Source organism: Oryza sativa, chromosome 10 (genome assembly GCF_034140825.1).
Source record: "Oryza sativa Japonica Group chromosome 10, ASM3414082v1".
NCBI lineage: Eukaryota > Viridiplantae > Streptophyta > Magnoliopsida > Poales > Poaceae > Oryza > Oryza sativa.
In genome coordinates, this window is record NC_089044.1 from 22,210,371 (window position 1) to 22,228,717 (window position 18,347).

An 18,347-nucleotide genomic window follows, 5' to 3' on the forward strand; every position below is an offset into this window, starting at 1 on the left:
GCATATCCTTTTATTCTTTTTTATTCTCTATCTTTCAAACACACCTTAAACTAGTGACATGTTCATATTCTTGCAGTCACGAGAAACACAATATGCATGTCAAAAACTAGTATTTCATTAGGTTACACAAATAAAATGCCCTTTTATCACTTTCAGAGAATTAACCAATAAACAATGCGATTGACACAAACAAAAAAAAGTTTTATCACTTAAGGTTCATTTGGCAATGAAAATAAACAATTGCAGGGATAATATGGCTATGGATGGATGAGAGCACATCACTCGATCGGTCGGATCCAATACCAGGGAGCCGGGACTGATCTAGGTCTGTGCATGCTGATTAATAAGTAGCTAAAATTTTAAAGGACAATGATTTAAAAAAAAAATAAAAGGACAACACTTGACTTGGACTAGAGAGAGATCTCTATCGGATACCAGAAGAGACATGATTATGTGAGTTTGAAAAAATAAATAAAAAGAAGGCAAGAAGATTGCCTTATATTGTGATAGAGTAGGAGAGCATCAAATTTGTTCTTTTGCGCGATGCCCCTGGAGAAAAGCCTTTTTTTTTCTCCTGTTCCCCCTGACAATGGCATTCGACCGTTGCGTCGTGTATTTTTAAAAAAAAACTCTGCTTCTTCTAATATATTGACGTATAATCCTTTTTTCTTTCGTGAAAAGGAGAGCATCAAATAGCTGAAAACAATTTAATCCAATAGCTAAAAACAATTCAATCCAAACACTGCTGTGCAAAAGAACATATGTTGATAGAGCATGTGGCAAGAAAACCCAAGAAAATCCGTTTTTCTCCTGTTCCCTGACAATGTCCTTCGGCCGTTTGTGTCGTGTATTTTAAAAATCTATGCTTCTTCTAATATATTGACATACAATTTTTTTACGCGTTCGCGAAAAAGAGAGCATCAAATAGCTGAATGGGCACCCTAGCTGAAAATAAATCAATCCAAAGCTGCTGTGGAAAAAAACATATGTTGCAAGCTAGCAATGTCATTTTTCTGCGGTTGAATGTTTTAGAATTTAAGCAATCGTGCTCCACAATACTTCAACTTATGTCTACAGACAAAGCAAGTATTCTTCCGGTAATTAGCATACGCTTCTCTTATACCTGTTTGGTTGATAGAGCATTACACATTGTGATGTTTGTGTCAACTTGCACATAGATCGATATCACACATTAGACAAAGGAGGACAACCACAACATTAGTAGTCATGCAATGAGGGTATTCAGTATTAACTCACGGTGGCAATTGCAGCTGGTAGCAAAGATTGAACACCCCCAATGCATTATTTTTTACTATCAAATTATAATATTTGTCTGATTGTCTTTCGTATCATATTATGTTCTTATATATATATATATATATATATATTTTTTATGTGACTTTAACAGTTATGCCGCTAAAATTGAATATATAACGATGTTGAGAGTGAGGTAACAGGTCAATAAGAGCAGAACCACTACCACATCTGTCATAAATTGTTGCCATTTCTAAAATGGATACAAGTATTAAGAAAGTTGATAGAAATGATTAGAGAAAAGTTATGATTAATTGTGAAGATGAAGCGAATATGATAATTAAATCGAAAATGGTTGTGATTGGTTGATAAGAGAAGCAAACGGAAAAATAGTTCTATTTTGGAATAAACTATTATGCTAAAAATATCTATATTTTGTAATAGAGGAGTAAACCTTTAAAAAAAGAGAAAGAAATCCTACCAAGAAAAAACAAAATAAAATTGCCTTCCGACGTGGCGAAAGAGAGCTAGCCAAAGCCAAGTCGGCCTATTCTTCGAGCCACCACTTTTTTTTTTGCCCTTTTCAATACCCACCGCAGTACCGCACGGCGGCAGCCACGAACACCATTGAGTGTGAAGGTGCGCGGGCCCCACCTGCCAGAAAACCATGTGGATAAAAAACTATATTTTGGTTGCTCGATTACCGGGCGCTCCTCATCCAGAATTCCAGACACCCCCGTGCACACCCGCGGGATCCCGAGCCCAGCCACTGCCAAGTGGGGCCCACACAGCATGGGCCCCACCAGTCGGTCTCACATCGGCTACAATGGCTAGAAGGTTCTGTGAGTAAAGCCGCTTCCCCATTTGGCCCCCGTGCCATTCCCGTCCGATTTGGCCATCATCGTCGTCTCCGTCTCCGCTGCCTCTCCCGCGCCGCCGCCGCCGCAGTAGCCGCAGAAACCCTATACCCCGGCGAGAGAGCGGGGGAGCTCACGAGAGAGCAGCAAATGGAGTACGGTGCAGCAACGCGTGGCGCGCTCCTCGCGGCCACCCTGCTCGCCGGCGCCCGGCGTAGCCGGTTGCCCCTCTCACCGCCGCCGTCGCCGCCCTCTATTCAGGTACGCGCGCGACTAGGCCGGTATTTGGTTTGCACGGTCTCCTGGATGCGTTTGTGCTGTAGATTTCGTGGATCATGGTGGCTAGATTGGCGTGTACGGTCGAACTGGAGATTTAGGATTTGGATTATATGTTGTTGTAGGTGGGATTTGTGAAGTGCTTGTGGAGATTAAATTGATGAAGTCCATGCTGTTTTTTTTTATGTTCGTTTTTTATTAAAATACTGTATTTGATACTGGTGTTTTCTCGCTGCTGCAGATTCAGAATCGACTTTATTCGATGTCGTCGCTTCCACTAAAGGCTCGAGGCGTGAGAAGATGCGAGGCTTCTCTAGCAAGTGACTACACGTGTGTGATTCTTACCATAAGCTGCATGATTCGTTGAACTGTATCCCTCCAGGCAGGGGACCTGCCTGTCAAATTGTGACGATGTGTTGGTCATTTCAGGAATAATTCTGATGGCAACTCTTGCATATTTTCAGGAAGGCATCTGAGGTAGCTGATTTTGATTGGGAGAACCTTGGTTTTGGAATCGTGCAGACCGACTACATGTATATCACAAAATGCGGACAGGACGGGAATTTTTCTGAGGGTGAAATGATTCCATTTGGACCTATAGCGCTGAACCCATCTTCTGGAGTCCTTAATTACGGATAGGTTTGTATTGGAGGTAGATCTCCTTGCTTCATATATCCTGAGTACATTGTGGTAACTGAAGATAAGGAAAATTGAGCCTTTTTAAATACTTTTCGTCCTAAAAGATTATAATTATTTACAGGGATTGTTTGAAGGTCTAAAAGCATATAGAACAACAGTGACTCTATCTTATTATTTCGCCCGGAGGAAAATGCACTGAGAATGAGAACAGGTGCAGAAAGAATGTGCATGCCTGCGCCTAGTGTTGAGCAGTTTGTGGATGCAGTAAAGCAGACTGTTTTAGCAAACAAGAGATGGGTGGGTTTACTGTAAAAAGTAAATCATTTCATAGTGGGCTAGGCCGCTGTTCATACTCTTGATTTAATCATTTGTTAAATAATTTTTAATTCCAGGTGCCTCCTACCGGTAAAGGTTCTTTATATATTAGACCGCTACTTATGGGTAGTGGTGCTGTTCTTGGTCTTGCACCTGCTCCTGAGTATACGTTCATTATATTTGTCTCCCCTGTGGGGAACTACTTTAAGGTTTGTGTTTTTTTCTTTAATTCTGCTCCCTCTTTTAGCCGCAGCGTTGTTGCCATAAATAAAAAAAAAAGCTATGGTAGATACTGTTATAATCTGCGTTCTACTTGACACCGTGTTTCTGAATATATATTTCGCAGCAACTTGACTTATGAATTTATGATTTTTTTTCCACTTTTGTTGGTTGTTGATAACTGATGGTTGAATGTAGAATTTCTAAACAGCTCATGTATCATGGATTTTTTTTAATTTAATTTATTCACTCATATCTTCAGGAAGGTTTAGCTCCAATAAATTTGATAGTTGAAGATAAGTTTCATCGTGCAACCCCTGGTGGAACTGGAAGTGTGAAGACCATAGGAAATTATGCCTCGGTAATTCTACAGTCAAGTTTGAAACCCATTACTTACAGCTTTGATGCGGAAGTTATTGTCATGGCTATTTCTGCAACTTCGCTACCTGATATTTCTCTTTCTGATGTTTTTGATGTAATGTTTTTAGTTCAGATCTGCAAATATTAAACTACGGAACAGTCATTCTATTGATGTGAACATGTGGTTGAAAGGAGAGTTGTCAGTGCAATTCTCTTAAGAACATACAGGCCATTATGAAGCTGTGAAATGAAAAATAATTGAACCATCAGATATACTTCAAATGAAATGCTATTTTGTATGACGACTTATATCTCCCTGCTATCTTATCATTATTATTTTCTGCTATCTTCTATGTTGAATTCTGTTATTATTTTCACTGGCTTTAATTTATATACTGTCTTTGCATAGGTCTTGATGGCACAAAAGATTGCAAAAGAAAAGGGCTATTCTGATGTTCTCTACTTGGATGCTGTTCACAAAAAGTATCTTGAAGAAGTTTCTTCATGTAATATTTTTGTTGTCAAGGTGTGTTTATGCTGTCAATAATACCTGTTAGTTTGATTCGAACACTTTCTCCTGTAGGTCCAGTTAATATTAGCCTTTTTAGTTCTGAAAGCTACCACAGTAAATTAACCGATGCTAAGATTTGTAACCTACTCTATTAAGTATTAACGATCAGCTTTGTTTTCTTTACTGATAGATGTATGTCCTTATGTCTATATAGATTAAAGAGGTTTCAAATAAATGAAATGAGTCATACGCTCTTTGAAGTAGATATTTGATACTCTTAGATTGAACAGGCTTCTGGCTCAAAACTTTTGAAAATCTGTAACAGATAGCATGGTAGTACCCAAAAAATATAGATGTGTTTTATGTGTTAGTTGCTAGCAACATCCATAAGTAAATGCATACCCTGTGGGTTAGTGTACTTCTATAAATGATGGAGATAATGTGTCAAGGGATCTAATTTCATAACATACAAACTCAAAACTGCTACTCCCTCCGTCCCAGAATATAAGAAGTTTTAGGGTTGGACACGGTTATTAAGAAAGTAGGTAAAGCGAGTGGTGGAGGGTTGTGATTGGATGAGTAGTGGAGGTAGGTGGGAAAAGTGAATGGTGGAGGGTTGTGATTGGTTGGGAAGAGAATGTTGGTAGATAAGTTGTTATATTTTGGGACAAATCCTGAAGGCTAAAAGTTGTTATATTTTGGAACGGAGGGAGTACCTTCTACCATGCATAAACCTCTATGAATTGTTACCTAAATGAAAACCACAGGCATATCTACAACACATGGTCATAGGTATTGGTTCGCTAGCAATACAGTGCCATGACTATTCTATAGGATAATATCGTACTAACAATTGGTTGTTCTACACCTATTAGGTTCAGCCAGGTTGTCTGTGTCGTATCCTGAATGGCAAACTATTGTTGTATTTGTTTTAGTTTATGGTGGACTTTGTATTTCCATTGCAGACAAAACATTTATTGCTTATTTTTGCATAAGGATAGTCAACAAATTGAAGGAATATCTTATACATGCTGCTTTTGACTTGAGATCTATTTAGGGCCCGTTTAGTTCCCCATCTAAACACACCCTTATTATTTTTCTTGGCTTTTGCACCAGGGCAATGTCATTTCAACTCCAGCAGTAAAAGGAACAATATTGCCAGGCATCACAAGGAAAAGTATCATTGATGTTGCTCTGAGCAAGGGTTTCCAGGTAAATTAATCATCAATCCCATGAACTAACAAGCAAGATGTTTTACTTTCAGTGTAGCTCAAATTAGTAGCCTGTGATTTGATATCTTTGACAACAGCATTAGGTATTCAACATTGATCCTTGTGTATTTGCTAGGTATCCAAGTCCATGTTTCTATTTGTCCATATCATCCTTCTTGTTCGCTGTGAATATTAACAATGGGTTATCTATATTTCAATCTACCAAGGGTTATATTCATGGTTAGGTTCATATGAGCTACGGCTACATTGAAGAAGATAGAACCTATTTTTCCTAGCGATGTCGATCCAATTAGAAGCAGCAAAACACTGTTCTCAATCTGTTACTGAAAATTGTTACATCTATTCTCAATTTTTTGGGAAATCTTCTATTAATGTTTTTTTGTTTCTTGAAGGTCGAGGAGCGACTTGTGTCAGTAGACGAGCTGCTTGAAGCTGATGAGGTTTTCTGCACAGGAACTGCTGTCGTAGTGTCTCCTGTGGGTAGTATTACCTATCAAGGGAAAAGGTGATACTCTTATCCTTCCTTGCATTGTTTCAAGAAATTAGCAAGCATATTACATGAAAATTAGACAATATAACACTAAAATAGCAACAGAACACCATCCAAGAAATTCAACAGTCTAATACACCATCTAATTCCTAATTGTGGCGGCTACCAGGCTCCTAGGTGGCACCCAGTGCTGACTTTTAGAACATTGCTTCCTTGAAATTTCAGCCGTTTGCTGTATGTGTAGTCAAAAGTCAAAATTTAAATTGTTTCCTTTCCTTACACCCGTATTATGTATTGTTCCTCAAATAAATCACCAATTAAGCCATATGAACTACCTAATGGGCCGAAACCTAGCCAATTCTTCACCCCATGTTGCTTGAATAAAGGAACCACTAAAGCCATATAAAAACAATTGAAAGGTGTATATTATTCACTAGTGGCTAGTAAGTCGTGGCTAACCTTTTTTGTTGGATCTCCTACTAAGATGGACTTGTCTTGGTAAAATTTCCGAAGTCAGAGAAAGTTTGTTCTTCCAAGTTCCATCATACTATGCAATGGATTTTTCGTTGCAGGGTCGAATATGCTGGCAACAAAGGAGTTGGTGTCGTGTCTCAGCAGCTATATACTTCATTGACAAGCCTGCAGATGGGCCAGGCAGAAGATTGGCTAGGCTGGACTGTGCAACTGAGTTAGGAAGTAATAAAATGTTCATCAACATCAAAACTCAAAAGATGGACATGATTATGATCATGTGTACCCTTCAGTTTTGTAGTTTTTGTTGGTGTGACATCCTGCTGTATATGTATAGACGGCAGTGCATTATAGCGCGAAGCAGTTTTGCTAAGGAACGACACCATGCATCCAGCTTTATGCCTTTTGCATGAGAAATCAAACGTGGAAGGCTCTCCTGACTGAAATATCGACAACTATAAAACTATTTTGCTATGTTGATTACAATATCCTAGATAATCTAAATTAACTTCTTTTTTGGGCTCCCATAGAGTCAGATCTTCCTATGCCCTATTTTTCATATTAAACTAAGAAACGATTATTTTCATCCTCGTCTTTAGAAAGTAGTCAAATAAAAACTTGAGCCTTTTTTAACTTCTATACTCGTATTAGTTCAGTTTTGTCATATGATCCAACTATTCCAAGCGCACAAGTGAAAGCTATTGAAGAGGATTATAGTGTTATTGCCCTATTTAGAAAACTGGAGGAAAACTATTAGCACCCAACTGTTAGGGCTCGATACTTCCCATTGGAGCTAATATATAGTGCTTGTTTAGATGGAAGCTAATTTTGATCACACAGTTACAAATTGATAGTAGTACCTTAGTAGCGGCAAAATTTTCCAAGGTTTGGGTATTTACCAAAATATTGATAAGGTAAATGACAAAATTAGCTCTAAACCAAACAAGCGCATAACTACAACTCATTAACATCGTTTAAATACGCTCGTGCCTGAGGGCATGTCATCAAGAAGCTTAACCAATATAGATTCATAGTACAATTTTCTGTAGCAACGCGTTTGGCGTCATGAAGTTGCATAAAGTTATTATCAAGAAGGAAAGCATAATCCACGATCATCTAGAATTTTGTCGTTAAAAAGACCCAATTTCCTTTGGTACTTACTGTCCGAATCCTAAAGCTACACATCCGTAATTTAAACACAATCAGAACATCCGACGGCGACGCATCGTCCCTCAGCTCCTAAACCCCTCGCCGTTGCTCGCTTCGATCGGCTCGCCTTCCGCCGCCGCCGGACGCCTCCTCGCGCCGCCCGCCGCCCGCCGTTCGCCGTTCCTTGCGCGCTGAGGCGGAAGCTATGTATTCCCCGCAACCTCCGAGCGACGGCAACCCCGACGACGGAGCCCTAGCACGCCCTCGCCGCCAGCTCTCGACCGCCTCCGCTGCCGATTCCCTCGCCGTGTTCGCCCTCGCCAAGTTGATCGACGACCGCGCCACACATCAAGCTGATCCCCAACTCGCCCTCGCCCTAGCCTTCGCGATCTGTGCGCGGTTTCAGGTGAGCGCCTCGATCATTGTTACTGTTTGAGTGGGGATTTCGCCATCTGCGTGGCATGGCATCTCTTCTCAGCGGACTGTAAATACTTATAACTGATATAGTGATATGTATGTTTGTGTTTTTTGTGAAGGAACGATCAATCACGTTCGACTCATCATCCTATCACAAGCTTGGTGACGATTCAGGTGCTTTTACCACAAAAAATGATGATGATTTCAGGTATATATATGCGAGCATCTTAGTTCGTTTTTGGGTTAAAAGCTCTGTGCTAACTGTAAGCCTTTAACCTTTTTCAAACGAAATTAGACAGGCAACTAGAATATGGATTTTATTTCTTTTTACTATAGATGGAGGATGCAAATATACATGAGAATTCCTTGAAAACCTTCGACGGAAGGATGCTAGGAAAATTCCATGTACATCACAGAATTCCTATGAAAATTTGCTATTTGAAGCACACCTCACATGCATAAATTTAGGCTCTAGGATTTGAACCGTAGTGGACGGAGTTATGCAACCCACAAAGTCCACAACTCTACTACTGTGCCTTACTGAACCTTGGAAATAGGCTACATGCGGATTGATTTTGTGTTTCATGGTTTCCCCACAAAAGGACTGATGCTTATTCAGAAGCACAGCTTCGATAAGAGTGGACATTACCCCTGCTATTAGGTGATAATATAACTATTGGTTTATCAAGTCTCATTGAGCTTCATTGGGATGATAGTGACTGATTTTGAGTTTTTTTTTTATCGGCCAATAGTATGGGGTGCCTCGGAGAGGCATATGCAAGAGAAAGAAGAGCGAAGAAAATGAACAAGCTCCATATATGTCAAAACTATATTTATTTATTACAATACAACTTTGTGCTATTCACTGAAAACTTTCTTTTTTTTAGTTTGGTTGTTTCTCTTTTATCGAAACAATATAGTAAATCTTTTGCTAGTTCCTCCTGGTGACCCTCTCTTCTGAGTTGTTCATCAGAGTATACTGAGTGTGGACCCCCGTTTTTATAACAGGAATCAATCGTGTAATCAGTACCATTTCCCTGGATCAAGTAGTTTGGTACACACGAATTCATAGCTGGAATATCAAGTGCACATACACGAGTGTCTAATACGAATTATTACATCATAGGCCCGCAGGCATAGTCTTAAATCATCGGACCGAGAGGTCCGGAATACATCCAAAAGCAGAAATAGATAAGGCAGCGGAATTCAGGCAGCGGCATGCCATTGCCACAGGCAACGAACGTACTAAGACCTACTGGACGCCATCGTCTTCATCTCTCTCCTGATAATAGGCATAGGGATCCTCCGAGGCTTCATCTCCCGCATCTGATAAATTTTATATTTGCAAGGATGAGTACCAACCGTACTCAGCAAGCCACCACAGCAACAATGCATATGAAAGGGGAGTTCAAAGGATGGCCATAGTTCTTTTGCGCAAAGCAAGTTTTGTAATTCTTTTCACAAGCCTAAGACCTAGCATTGACCGATCAAATTTTAGTACCAGAGTTTGTATTTAAACAACGACGGTTCTGTCCACCATCCATTGTGATCCCAAGGATAGCTTCCCGCCATTGATTCGTCATGGTTTTCTGAGGATGTCCACCTTCCCGCCTCTCAGGAAGTGGCTCCATCAGCATAAAAATCATCATGCAACATCCCATCCCACACACGTTAAAGAATTTAGAGTCTAGCCAAGTATAATACATGTCTCGGTGCTCAATAACCGCGAGCACGGCTATTCGAATAGATTTGGTTTACTCACACTGCAGTGGATGTACACTTTACCCGCACTCCGCGACTGCCCAACACATGAGCCTCGTCCCAACACATGAGACGCGTCACGGCAAAGCTTTTCGATAACCTCGCATTGGCAGTACCCGCTCCATGAACTTAAATCCTCATGCACTCTAGGCGTCCATGTTTCTAGCAGTGAGAGGAGTTCTGGCGCTCCCGGGAAAGAGAAGTCTCACACACATATTAAATTATGGTTCAAGTTAAGTTCTCTCTCTCACACACTCATGGCAGTCCTACCAATGGCGACACCGATGTAGGGCACGCCTCTTGGCCCTACCTCAACGGCTGTCCCATCGTAGCGCACCTGCCTCACTCAGGGGTGAACCATCTATGCAGGGATACTGCCTCCGCTCGGCTATCTAATCCGCTAGGTCTATACCCATTCGAGAAGTACGGTTGTACGGGGGTCGTTTCATGCTTAACTTCATGGCTCGGTCCTTAATTGACCGGGGACGGTACTAGCCTTTTCCAGATACCACCCAAATCCTCCGTCCGCCCCAGTCGAAAACAGTTGTTTAATTTTATTTCTCCTTTCACAAATCATGTCATCAACATCATGGCAATGTGGCGCTCATGTCTTCACATGCCGCATCTCAATTACCTTCCCAAAGGTAATTGCCCAAGCATATAGCATTTGATAAATATGAGTATGCATGATTTTAGAATAGCATTTCTAAGCAGTTGTCATAATTGACTAGGGACTCATACGTAATCATGGGTACAAGGATTTTAAGGGTAAACAATAATCAAGGCATGGCATAATCACAAGTAGGACGTTCATCATTGCATGCAATTTTATTTGTAAACAAACAATTTCGCAATTAGGATCAACATGTTCAACGAATAGTGATGACTTGCCTTGCTTAAAGTCTTGCGGGTCTTGGCCTTCGCTTGGATCCGCAACTCCCTCGGGCTCTATAGTTACGTGCAAAAATTGATTTGAATTCGATTAGAATTCAAATAAAAATCCAAATAAATCCAAATGAAAGTCGAATGCGAAAGTCGATTCCTTTTTATTAACTTTACTATCTGCAAACTACGGCAAACCCAATTTCGATTTAAACTACTTTGCGGGTATAATTATTTCATTGTCAATAATTTACTCTCCCCGAGCATTGTATATAATAGGTTAGAAATTTCTATTACGAGCTAAATATTGGACGAAATCCTAGAAATATTATACAATTTAATTTAGTCTATGACTAAACGATTAAATATAATATACGTCTAAAATTCCTAGCGATTAAATCCGAATTTCTACCGTGAATCGATTACTTATAGGGATTACCCAAAAATAATCTATAATAATCTATAAGAATTCATCTATTTGTTTAGTTATTAATTACATCTAAATTACTACCGCGAATTGATTTCTTATAGAAATTACTAAGAATAATCCATAATTTATATTAAATTTTGTAATTCTACGACTATAATTAATCTATAATTAAATTCTAATTATTTTAAATTTTCTAAACTTCCCCAAACTCCCTCTAATTTCCTATTTATTTCCTTTTTCTTTTTCTCCCTTTCCTTTTTCTTTTCTTTTCTCTTCTCCCTTTTCTTTTTCTCTTTTTCTCTCTTTTCCTTTTCTTTTCTTTCTCTCCTCTCTTTCTTTTTCCCTTTCTTCTCTCCCTCCCGGCTCCTTTCTCTCTTCCTCGGCTTCTCCCTCCCTTGGTTTCTTTTCTTCTTCCTCTCTTTCTCTCGGCTCTCTCTCTCTCTCGGCTCTCCCTCCTACCCGAGCGGTGGCGGCGGTGGGCGCGAGGGGGAAGGAGGGCGGCTCACCGACGGCAGCAGCGGCGACGACGGCGGTGGCGACGGTGGCATACGGCGGCACAGAAGCGGCGGCACGGTGGCACCGGAGCAACGGCACGGCGGCGCGGAAACAGCGGCGCGGCGGCACGGGAACGGCGGCGCAGCGGCACGGGAACGGCGGCGCAGCGGCACGGGAACGGCGGCGCAGCGGCACGGGAACGGCGGCGCAGCGGCACGGGAACGGCGGCGCAGCGGCACGGGAATGGCGGCGCAGTGGAGAGGGGAGAGGGGAGAGGAAGGGGGAGATGGAGTGGAGAGAATAGGGGAGGGGGATATTTATAGGGAAGAGGGGGAGAAGGAGAGGGGAGGGGCGGCGGGGCTCGGTGCGGCGCGCGGGGCTCGGCGCGGCTAGGTGTGACGGCGACGGCGACGCGACGATAACGCGGCGCGGCAGCGGCGTGGGACGCGAGGTGGCGACGCGATGGGCAAGCGGCGCGCGGGTCGCGGGGCGCGAGACGGTGCGCGGGGCGCGAGGCGACGGAACGGGGCGGCAGCGGCGACACGACGGGCGCGCGGCGATGGGATGGGCGGGCGGCAGCGACGGGCGACATTGGCGCGGCGCGGCAGCGGGACGGCGATGGGAACGGCTCGGCAGCGGCGGCGCGCGGCTCGGAGCGACGATGGGACGCGCGCGGCGATGGGACGACGCGGCGCGACGGCGATGGCGACAGCGTGGCAGCGGCGGCGCGAGGCGCGAGGCAGCGGCACGGGGCTCGAGGCGGCGGCACGGGGCGCGAGGCCGACGGCGACGATGGCGACGGCGGCGCGGCGGGCGAGCGGCGCAAGGCGGCGACGCGCGGGCTCGGGGCGGCTAGGGCAGAGGTGGGGGAGAAGGGGAAAGGCTAGGGACCACATCGAACACCTTGCGGGCAATGAATAGTGCACTTCCCTATTATTCCCGATTTTAGGTTATTTCCTATATGAATTTGATTCTATTATTTCTAAATCTTGCATAAACGAAGTTTACTCAATATGTGTATTATCTCAACTAATGAATTCACCCTAGGTTAATATTACTCATATTTTATTTTTATATAATTTATTTGAGTTTTAATTAGGGTAAATTCTTATTCCATCGCAATTAAATTTAATTGATCCAATTATGGTCGCGATAATATTTTATTTATTACTATCCACACCTAATCTTTATTTTTAATTTATATTTATTTTACCAATTTGTTTTTAAGGTTTATTCCTGATTAACTGTTCTTTACTCACTATTAATATTCTTCGAGATCAAATCCAGGTAAAATAGGCGAATAAAATCGGCATGTTGCAATTAGTTTGAAAAGTTTTTTTTTTTGAATATCTGCATTTTTAGAGTTTTGATTTTGTCGGTCGAATTTTCAGGGTGTTACACTGAGCCAATCATTTTTTTTATTGACTGACATACCAAAATACTCAGGCCTAGCCTTAGAAATATATTCTATTCACGACCTACTTTTGTTGAATTAGAAGCAAGAACCACACTCAGGTTTACGGAAATAGAATTCCATGCTCACAATATCTTTGACTATGAAACCTTCCTATGCATGGGGGATAATATTCTTTCATTTCTTTTCACATGCAGTGGGAGTTATTTTGCGGGACTACAAACCTGGGATGATCCCACTGGACCATCTGATGAATATACTTTCAAGGAACTGCAGGATGAATTTATTGCTGCCTGCAAAAATTGTAACTTGCCCTGGGCATACAAGATGCCAATGCCCGAACATTTGGAAAGACTCAGAGAACAGAATGAGTGCAAGATGTTAGAAATACCACTGCACTTGTATGTGAAGCAAAAAAATATTCTGGTACCAATCCACGAATATCTGTCTAACCTTGAATTTCTAAATCTTGCATCGTTCGTTCTGGGGAGATAGGGGAGGTTGAGTCTCGTTTTCCGCGCTCACGCTTTTCAAACTACTAAACGGTGTGTTTTTTGCAAAAAATTTCTATAGAAAAGTTGCTTTAAAAAATCATATTAATCCATTTTTGAAATTTAAAATAGTTAGGACTCAATTAATCATGAGCTAATGGCTCACCTCGTTTTATGTATCTTTTCAATCTCCTCAATCCCCTTCTCCTCAAACACACCCTATTTTAGAAGTGTTAGTTTTGCCTTGGCTGGGTAAAGTTGGAATATTTGTTTGTGGATTAGAAGATGGAAATGTATCTGGACTAATATCATTATGTTTCAGCCTGCTGAGTTAGAAATCATGGAACTGAAAGAAAGGAGTCTTTTTACGGAACGTCGCAAAGTATATGGACACTTCAACTTCTTGGTGAAAGATTCAGATGGCACTCATACTTTGTTTTTTGCTGAGGTGGATCTAAACTGCAAAGAGGAGAAGGACGTTTATCTGTGCTGTCCTTTGGAAGAGAATGATAATGGTATTATCTTTCCTTTCTTGTGAATAATTGTATTTATTCTTTCATTTTGTTAAAATGTGTACTAATACTTTTTTTTTCTTTTTAAGGTCATTGTTTTGGATGTCGAGAGTGGGACGTGGCACTTCAGCATCCCACTTCTGCTGACTATCTGGGTGGCCACAAGGATATCTGTGAGCCGTACATAGATACAGATGATGAATATTTCGAATTTATGTAATGAACCTACTAAAGACATCGGCTTCAGGATCACTCACAAGTAGGAAGGTTGTGACGCTGAACGTTCATATCGATGTTTGGAAGGTAATTTAAGCAAAGGGGCATGGAACTTCACCAGACTGGACCATTTCCTTTTGTACTAGCTATAGTCAATTCATGTTCTACGTATGCTTGTTGTGGGTTCTACTTAGATTGGTGCTAGTATGTGATATTGTCATGACTGCATGGGGATTTGTACATAGCCTCCATCTTAATGAAATTTGATCGGCCTTTCTTCCACCGACCCGGCAAAAAAGCCTTTCTTCTGCCGACCCGGCAAAAAAAAAAGATTGTATGGGGACTTTGTCCATGCGTATTATTGGAGGCAGGTTAGGAGGCTCTTTCACTAGCCCATCGAAGCAAGCGAAGCACGATGGAACATGGTGAAGCCAAGTGGAGCTCTTACCAAGATCGAGTCAAGGCGAAGGCGAGCTGAGCTGTGGTGAAACGCATTGGAGTAGGCTGACAACGCCTATCTGGCGGCCTAAGCCTGGCCTGCTAAGGCCTAGTAGACTCAAGTGAGCCAAGGACATAAAAAAAATCCCTGTAGATACCCTTATCATATAGGGGTAAAAATGTAAAAGCCTATACATGGTAAACCATAGGGTTAGATTTGGTGTTGTAAACCTATAGATAGCTCTCAGGTAGTGTATTGTAAAGGGCGTTCAATAAAAAAAATACAACTATTGTTTTTTTTTGTTCCGTACACCAGGACAAGTGTTTGTCTTTCGACAACAATTGGCGCCGTCCGTGGGGAGCCTAGCCAAAGTCAATGCCGCTGAAGAGAAGATTGACAAGAAGGAGGGTGGTTCTGCAGAGGTATGCGGGTGCTGTCGAAGATTATGTCGAGTATGCCTTAGAAGCCTAAGCCAAAGCCTAGCTCGAGGGACCTCTGGCAATGAACTCGGACAAGCAAGCCTCAAGAGGAGATAAAGTTGAGTGCCTACGGGCTACGAGCTAAGCTGCTTTGGTCCCAAGGCCGGAGTATGAGGTTATGAGGTAGTCAAGTTGCAAGAGATGCTTCACTAGATGCAGCAACAACAGTAGCTTTGTCGGCAAGAGTCGGCGTAGCTGCACGAGCACCTATGCCGAACATGCTTCAATCCCAAGTCCAATCTCTCTGGTAGGCTCACATGATACCGCCCCAAACTATAGTCCCAGGTGTTGCTTTGACGACATAGGTTTCGACATCACAGTCTAGGTTGAACCTAGCATCGATCCTCTAGGCACAATTCCAAATCTTCCTCAACAAGTGAATGCGGGTCTTCCTCAAAGCATCCAACTGCCACAACAAGCAGTTTCACCTCCGCTGACGACAATTGCCAGAGGAGCAAGTTAAAGGTTGGTGGTGTGGCTACCAGGGGCGTCAACAAACCACTTCGCCTAGTCTACGCCCAGCATACACTGCAACTTCGCCAGCCAACCTAGTCGCGCACGGAGCTTTGGTCAGGGGATGTCCCCCCACCACCACTGGCCCAGCAGCAACCAGCAATCTCATCTTCGGATATCTGTGTTGTCCTTTGGAAGAGAATGACGATGGTAGTATAATTAGAATTTTCACTCCTTTTGTAACAATTATGTTTTTCTTTCATTTTTTTAAAATGTACTAATACTTAATTCCCTTTTCTTTTTAAGGTTAGATATTGTTTTGGGTGCCGAGTGCAGCATGTGAAAGTTAGGCATCCTACTTCTGCGGACTATTTGGGTGGCCATCTATACATATCCCTTCACCTTAATGAGGGCTCATTCGAACTGGAGGAAAACCGCCGGAAAAATGGAGGATCCGTTATCCTTTGAATTCAATCACTAAGAGTGGAGTCGGAAAACCGTGGGAAAAATGGAGGATCCGTTATTCTTTGAATTCCATCACTAAGAGTGGAAATGGAACATGAGAGAAACTAATTGAGAGCAAGAAAAGAAATCGAACAACCCAACATTCGTCATATGCTGTTTCCGCCACCAGATACAGCAAAAAAGAACAAAATTCTTAACACATATGAATATACTCATATAATTCAACCCGTTGCAAAGCATGTGTATCTTGCTAGTTAATTTTAAACATGAGAAACCAACTAACATATATTAGATATCCTTCCGTCCCCAACAAAATATAAATATTTGTAGCTACGAATCTAGATAAATGTTTATAAAAATTTAATGTTTTTATATTTTCTACGATTCCGGTTAGGATTGCCGTTAGCGTGTCCGGCCGCCGGGCGGAGTACAAACGCTGTTCTGGACAACGTTCCCAGCGACGCACTTGCACTCCACGTCGGACATGAATCCTGATCGGACTCAACCCCAAAAAAAAAAAAAAAAAAAAAAAAAAAAAAAAAAAAAAAAAAAAAAAAACCTTCTTAAAAAGAGGTGGGGGAAGGAAAAAAAAATCAGTGCCCGCTGAATATCGTCACTCCGCTCCCGAATCCCGATCCCGCCGGCGCCGCCGGTCGTCGTTGCCGGAGATCAGTCGCGCCGCCGGTCGTCGTTGCCGGAGATCGGAAGGTTTAAGGATAATGTATCTCCCAAGCGACCGAGCTCCAGCAGCAGCAAGCCCTCACCCCCAGCCATCCACCTCAGCTGCTGCTCCCCTCGCCGGATCATCTTCTCGCAAGCCCGCTGCTTCTACCCAAATAGTACTTAATTATAGGTATGTGGCCTCCTAAGATTGCAGGATCTGAAAACAGCTGATTTTTTTTGGTTGCCAAGCTCCTCTTTTAAAGATATATATGAGTTCTTATGCTATCTCCTCTATAAAAAGTAGGACCATAAGCTTCCTTGAATTCCTAAAAGGGAAAAAGAAGTTAAGGTTTTTGCTCGATGTAGTGTAACTAGCCCATTCCTCCTTGAATTCCATCTTACAATTGGTGAGCTAAAGTTTTTATTGTGTACCAAAACAACAAATTAGTTAAATATTATCTAAAAAAACAAATTAGTTAAATGAACAGGCGTGGTATTAGAAATATAATCTATTCACTGCATGCTTTAAGTTCAAGTAGGGGAATAGCATATGTATATATGTTCACATTTATTAATTTCCACTTGCAGTGGGGAAGAAGATCCAGGATTACAGCTCTTGGACAATTACGATCCCACTCGACCATCGCGATTTAAAAATGCCCAGGAAATGAGAGATGCTTTTGTTGCTGCCTGCCAACGCGACGCTAAGCCCTTTGCAGAGAAGTGGCGATTGCCTGAAGATTTGGAAAGACTCAGACGACAGGATCATTGCAAGATGTTGAAGATAGCACTACGCGTGTATGCCAAGCAAAAAAATATACCGGTATGGAACCACGAAAACGATGGCGATATATATTTTGGCTCATCGTCAATCTCAAATTTCTAAATTCTATCTTGTTCGAGAAGTGTTAGTTTTGCCTAGGCTAACTGGGTGAAGTTAGAAATTTTGTTTGTGGGTTGGAAATTGGAAATGTTCTACATATCTGGACTAATATATCATTATGTTTATTTCAGCCTGCTGAGTTAGAGATTATGGAGCTGAAAGAATATACTCGTTTTCGTGAACATGGGAAAGTTTATGGACACTACAACTTTGTGGTGAAAGATTCAGATGGCACTCTTACATTGTTCTTTGCTGAGGTGGATATCAACTGCAAAGAGGAGAAGGATGTTTTTCTGTGCTGTCCTTTGGAAGCGAATGACAATGGTACGAATATAAGAAGATTTATTTCTCTTTTTTGTGAACACATGGCAAGATAATTTTCTTTCGTTTGGTTTAAATTTGTACTGATAACTCTTGTTCTTTTCCTTTTTTTGTGAACACATGGCAAGATAATTTTCTCGTTTGGTTTATATAGACGCTGTTTACAACGTTCCCATGCACTTGTACACCACGTCGGGCTTTTTTTTGAACGGAGCATCGGGCTTGAATATAATCCTGATCGGATATACTCCGA

General features: G+C 41.9%; 1 protein-coding gene and 1 pseudogene across 1 annotated transcript; both read left to right on the forward strand.

Annotated features, from left to right (window-relative positions):
• Positions 1-2,065: 2,065 nt before the first annotated feature.
• LOC4349308 (branched-chain amino acid aminotransferase 2, chloroplastic-like) lies at positions 2,066-7,070 on the forward strand (annotated as a pseudogene).
• Positions 7,071-7,858: 788 nt separating this feature from the next.
• Positions 7,859-14,673, forward strand: LOC136353651 (uncharacterized). The gene is made up of 5 exons (XM_066304749.1): positions 7,859-8,179; positions 8,310-8,398; positions 13,370-13,598; positions 13,986-14,178; positions 14,265-14,673. Exons 1-5 carry the CDS (start codon positions 7,979-7,981, stop codon positions 14,393-14,395), a joined length of 843 nt encoding a protein of 280 aa, XP_066160846.1. The 5' UTR covers positions 7,859-7,978; the 3' UTR covers positions 14,396-14,673.
• The last annotated feature ends 3,674 nt before the right edge of the window (positions 14,674-18,347 follow it).